The 6053-nt window shown below is 40.9% G+C and overlaps 1 protein-coding gene across 2 annotated transcripts; it reads right to left on the bottom strand.

Annotated features, from left to right (window-relative positions):
• Window positions 1–604: 604 nt before the first annotated feature.
• On the bottom strand, window positions 605–5928 carry osgin2 (oxidative stress induced growth inhibitor family member 2). Of its 2 annotated transcripts, none has more exons than XM_058747225.1 (6): window positions 5763–5928; window positions 3495–3587; window positions 3219–3378; window positions 2880–3071; window positions 2490–2581; window positions 605–2063 (listed from the first exon to the last, which is right to left on the bottom strand). In XM_058747225.1, exons 3-6 carry the CDS (start codon window positions 3288–3290, stop codon window positions 776–778), a joined length of 1644 nt encoding a protein of 547 aa, XP_058603208.1. In that variant the 5' UTR covers window positions 3291–3378; window positions 3495–3587; window positions 5763–5928; the 3' UTR covers window positions 605–775. The 2 variants fall into 2 exon arrangements, with proteins under 2 accessions (XP_058603208.1, XP_058603207.1); XM_058747224.1 differs by having other exon boundaries at window positions 3219–3355.
• Window positions 5929–6053: the final 125 nt, after the last annotated feature.

Genomic DNA, 6053 nt, shown 5'->3' with positions numbered 1-6053 from the left:
GTAAAATATCTATATTACATATAGTCCACAAGACAAAAAAAATAGGCGAAATTATTAAAATAACCCCCTTCAAATGTTTTGGAACCCTTGGTTCTTAATACTGTGTGTGGTTACCTGGATGATCTATGACTGGTTTTTGTTTTGTGATGGTTGTTCATGAGTCCCTTATTTGTTCTGAACAGTTAAACTGAGCACTGTTCTTCAGAAAAACCCTCCAGGTCCTGCAGATTCTTCAGTTTTCCAGCATCTTTTGCATATTTGAACCCTTTCCAGCAGTGACTGTATGATTTTGAGATCCATCTTTTCACACTGAGGACAATTGAGGGACTCAACTGTTCAGAACTAACAAGGGACTCATGAACAACCATCACAAAACAAAAAAAACAGCTGTAGGTCATCCAGGTAACCACACACAGTATTAAGAACCAAGGGTTTCCAAACTTTTGAAGGGGGTTATTTTAATAATTTCAGCTATTTTTTTTTTTTTTTTTTTTTGTCTTGTAGACTATATGTAAACATCTTTTATGTAAATATCTTACTCATGGCAGTACTAAATAAAAAATAACATGCATTTTGTATGATCTCTCTTATTTTGTTAAAATTATTCACATTTTCACAGATTCTGCAAGGGGTTCCCAAATTTTCGCATGCCCCTGTAAGTGTACTTCCTCTTGTAAGTTGTAGAAAAGTTGTAGTTTCATTAGTATTCACTGCATACATATAAAAATGAGATGTATTCCAGGACTTTTGTCATGAGGCACCTTCTCTTGGAGCCTTAGACAAATCCTCCTCCTCCGCCCCCACTTTCTTCTCTTCCCCGACCTCCACACCCTCCTTCCTCGGTGATCAATTTCCTGTTCTTCTCAATCCTCTGTTTCAGCCTCTTGCGCAAACAGCTAGCAATGCCAAGAGCGCCACCCTTTAAGAAACGTACAAAGTTGTCACCAACAAGGGGTCCCATGGCAAAGAGCCCAGGCTCAGCGTTGCACTCGAAGGTGTAAGGGTTTATGTCGATGGGATTCTGTCTGCAAGAGATTGGCCTACTGGGATCCAAACCAAGGTACTGCCCTTGCTCCTTCAAGAAAAACAAGTTGGGATAGGTCCCGATAAGAACTAGCACCATTGAGACTTTGAAGACTCTAAGGACACCACTGGATCCCCTCATCACACAGTGCATGTCAGGCTGGAAGGAGAGCACACAGTGCTCAGGGAAGCTGGTGTAGTCGGGGAACAAAGATGGACTAGGAGCTGTGGGATTGGCAACAGGGGATGCTGGGTAAACTTTGGAACACATCATGTGGTAGACCCTGTGATATTCAGGGTAAAGTGTCTTTGGCAACTGTTTGAAGATGAGACCTGGGTCATCAGCACGCTTACGGAATGCATGCAACACAGAGACCCTATGGTTCAGGGCACACAGCACTGCATCGGCTGCGCTAAGCCCCGCCCCCACTACCAGCACAGGGTCAGAGGAAGAGCCAAGTTTGCTGTGACAGCTGACAGCCACCCCAAGGTCACGTACACTGTGGAACACATAAGGGAGATCCTCCCCCTCTACTCCCAGTCGATCTGGAGAGTCAGATGCCCCTGTTGCTAAGACAACATTCTCAGCAAATAAGCTAAACGGGACATGAGTGTCACCTTGAAGCTGCTGATAGCCCCTGACCTCCCAGAGTCCCTGTGAAAGTCCTTGGGAAACCCCAATACTCTCTCTCACTCTTTCTTTGCCTCTTTTATCTTCATCCTCCTCCCCAATATCACCACTTCTACTGCTATTCTCCATTCCGTTTTGTAACTCATTGCTAAACCCATTTACCAGTCCATTCTGACCATTTTCAGTGCTGTTCTTATTGCAATAATCAAACCCGTTTTTCACACCATTCAGCTGACCATTTACAGTGTTCTTTTCATTCCCAAGACTTTTTTCATGACTGCGGTGAAGTTTTTGAACAGAGGTGACATAGGTATTGTCCACAAAGTTTTTCTGGAGACCCATGAGCTTGACATAATTTTTGTAGTATGAAGAGATCTCATCTGGAGTGGCTCGATCATTGGACACCGACCTGTGAGAAAAGCCCATAACATACATAACCCATCCATCTCAGATCTTTCATTAACGTTTGAAAATTGGACCATATTTCTACTTGATAGGAAACCATCTCCTTGATATCTTCGAGAAACACTAATGCAGAGGTGTCCAATCCTACTCAAGGAGGCCCACCTTCCTGCAGAGTTTAGTTCCAACCCGTTCTGACACACCTGTCTTAAGGTCTCTAGTAATCCTGAAGAACTTGTCTGCATCTGAAAGACTAGGCTGCTGACTCCGATGGCAGCATTTTCAGCTTTCAGACACAGCCCTTGACAAGCTGGTCCAGGTGTGTTTAATTAGGTTTGGAACCAAATTTTGCATGAAGGAGCCTCTCCAGAAGCAGGACATGACACCGCAGTACTACTGGAAGCTACTATCAGTCATCCCCCATAGTACATACCTCCTTTTGCCCGAGGTCAAATCTCTATAGTTGACTCCTGGTAACTCCATCCATATACCAAGACTAATGGTCAGCATCGAACCTTCCATTGCCTTGGAGACCAGAAAGAGTATATTTTGTCAGTGAAGGCTATTTAGTCAAAAATGATTGTTAGGGTTGTAAATTCAGGTTTCTTCACATTATGTAAATCGTCTTATATAACTAGTATATCAAAACTGTTATAACAATACTCTAACCTGAGATAGTAAGAAAGTCTTAGCTATGCCATAGAAACTACTCAAAGCTAATCTGGCAGTTCGAGAAGCTATTATTATTGTCATTGAATCAGTTTTTTTCAGCTTGTACAGTTGTGAGAAGCATTAGCCCGACTATCTCGGAGAGGTCACTCACATGCCAGGCACCACCAGGTGTAGCTTTTCCCAAGACCAGATGAGGAATGTGATGTTTCTTTTCCAGCCTCCACTGCAGTACAGAGGGGAACTCAAAGCCCAAATCTGCATTTGGATGAAGGAGTGTGTCGAAGAGCACCGCCACAGGGTTTCCTGAACGGCCCTCTAAACCTTCGCAAAGAAACTCCAAATCCTACAGAAAGACACATTGGTCAGCTGGTTTACTGCACATTTGACTAACATTTCTGATTGTTCACAATTTAGTTTTACACCACAATTTTTACGCCACAATTAATTCTAGGTTAAACTTCGCAAACTGTTTTGACACTCATCTTTTTACCTGTTCAGTGATGGGAAGCTGCTTGGCTTCCTGTAGTTTACGAAAGAGGATAGGGTTTGGGTGCACAGCCATTGGATCTAAATAAGGAGTATACCCACTCAGAAGGTATGACAAGCATATACCGGAAGGACCGTTACCTGTGAGGGGGAAATGGGAGAGACTGTGGAATGTTATATTGGAATCTACCGTTTAAGATCCATCAGGATTGGGTGATGCTGTGAATACCATTTTTTCAACAGTAATGAATCTGATAACATTTTCTCCATGTTGACTCACCAATGATGACTACCGGCACAGTTCGAGTACAGTCCCTCGGCACAGAACTTTCTTCCAACAGAGGCATAATGGCAGCCAGAATTAGAGCTGGCACTGATAAACACAAAATAAAAATAATTATATTGGTAAATCTTAGCATATTACACTAAATCTATATATGCGAGCATTTGCTATAAACTGCTTTTGTATAAAACTATATGGTGTTGTGATGTTTGCATATTATTACTTGCACTGAATATCTAAAGTTGATTAATGCACAACAAATAGATGGTAACAACTTGTGATACCCTGTAAATTCTATTCTAAATCTTGTCTATTGGTGTTTCTGTGTTTAAACTCCATTTTAGAGTGTAGATAAGTTTGCAGTTGTTTTATTTTATTTTAATGTGTTGTACAAGCTATTTTTCTACATTATTTTTTTAACCATAGAACCAAACTAACAGTAATTTCTCTCCTCTTGTCATATCTCATGTGCAAAAGGTTTTAATAACAAAAAGGTCATCAGCTATGTACACAACGATAGCCTTGCTCAGACACAGTTCCCTGCTGAGCTAATGCTAGCATTAGCGCTGCCACTGCTTCCTGACAAAAGCAAATCATAATCAGTTTTATGGAGTGAGGCACTGTTATCCGAGCACACTCATTGTCTCGACCTGACGGGTGTAAATCCCCCCTGATTACACCTCAGTTTGGCCTGTAATCCATGCTGCCCCTGTTTATGTTTTTCAAAAACGTGGGCTTGGCATGCTGACAGTCGGCACATCGCAGCCACCCGTCACAACCTGTTTTTCTTTGACCCTGGTTGTTTACACTTTTCAGAGAGAGTGCGCAGGATTCCAGGCATAACCGGGGGAGAGGATGGCGGGACGGGGTGTGTAAGGGGCGGAGGGGAGCATTGGCAAGGTTTGGAACTGGCATTTCCACCCCACTGCCCCATTTAACAGTCTCCAGACCACATTCACAAGGGGTACTCATATGGGCTGACTAGCCCCTTGTTTTTCCACACTCATTTCTCTGTTTTCAAAAAAGACACAGCTCTCTAGAATATTTGTTTCTGAATTTGTTTCACTGAATTCAGTGCTCAAATATTTCTGAAAAATGCAAAACAGTATAATTGACTGCTGATTCAGACTTCCTATAGCTTTGCTTGTGTTTTGATATTTTAAAGTATTTTTTCTGCTATGCATTATCCCTTATTTAATAAAGCCAGTGCCAATAACAATTTTGAATGTTCCGCTGGTTTAAGTTGTTGATAAAAGTTTAATCAATAGAATTGAGTATGCTACTGTTTTGTGAGCCAACATTTCCTCCATCATTGTAATTAGACATTCAAATCTCAATATTCAAGTTGTTTAAATTATTAAGACCCCATTAATTTATCTGTTTTCATATGATGGTAAACCAAAACATTAGACATGGCAGGACACACTATCTATTTCTCCAAAGTAACAGTGTGAATGTACATTACAAGTGTGAAGAGAGTTGTACAGCTAGTTGTTTGTTTGTGTGTGTGTATCTGTGTCTATCTATCTGTTTGTGTCTCTCTCTCTCTCTCTCTCTGTGTGTGTGTGTTTGTGTGTAGTCTAGGCAGGGTTATCAGTGTGTCTGAAGCTCAGACTGGATGGTATGTCAGTATGTATATGGGCATGCACGTGTCTGTGAAAGCACGTGTTGTATGCATGATGCGCATAAGGTATACGCCCCCAAAATAGTAGATACACACTGAAAAGACAACAGCAAATAAGGCAACCGTTTAAAAGAATTTCATTTTAGAACAGTTTGAACAGTATTCGGAAAGCACTAATTTCAGACACTAACTAATGGTTTAACAATGTTTTAATGTTACCTGCTCTTAATATGCACATCATAAATCACCAAAGGTGTCTGTTAAATATTATAGACTAAATTCGTTTCTTTTCTTTTTTTCTTTTTGTCTTTATGGCCTGTGTCTGTTCATTCACGTACATCCATATCTCCACCTTCCTAGGGCTCATGTTGTTAACGGCACAACAATGGTAGTTGTTTCAATCCTTCCAAGTAAAAACTTCATTTTACGTAGAGATAAAATGACAACAATTACTGTAACTTTATGCGGCCCGGTGTAGCACTGAAATGCGTGTATATTAAACGAGAAGCTTTAGCGGAATATCAGAAACGAATATTGTGAAAATTATGTTTGATTTTAATCTGGCACAATTTAGGTCACATCTACTGTCGCATGTACTGATTGGAATAGTATTAAAGGCATTTCTATAGTGATGTCCTTACCTCCAAACGAAAAATCTTCAGATTCTCTGTTTTGTCAGATTCGCGTATCTCTAGAAGGCTCGGGATGCTGCACGCTGTATAAATAGACCGCATCCCTAGTGGGAGGATCCACGCTGTGTCACAGGATGACATGGACGACTGTTTTTCTAAAGATGCTGCTGACTGTTTTTTTTTTTTTCTTTTTCGTTTGTTTGTTTGTTTTTTTTTGGGGAGCGCGGGATAACTAAGACGTATGAATGATGCTGAACAATATTGAAACGACGTAACACGTCGCTGAATCATATGCGTTAC

This window comes from Onychostoma macrolepis, chromosome 16, assembly GCF_012432095.1.
Source record: "Onychostoma macrolepis isolate SWU-2019 chromosome 16, ASM1243209v1, whole genome shotgun sequence".
Taxonomy (NCBI): domain Eukaryota; kingdom Metazoa; phylum Chordata; class Actinopteri; order Cypriniformes; family Cyprinidae; genus Onychostoma; species Onychostoma macrolepis.
Note: the sequence above shows the minus strand (reverse complement) of the source record. Positions and strands in the feature narration are given on the sequence as shown.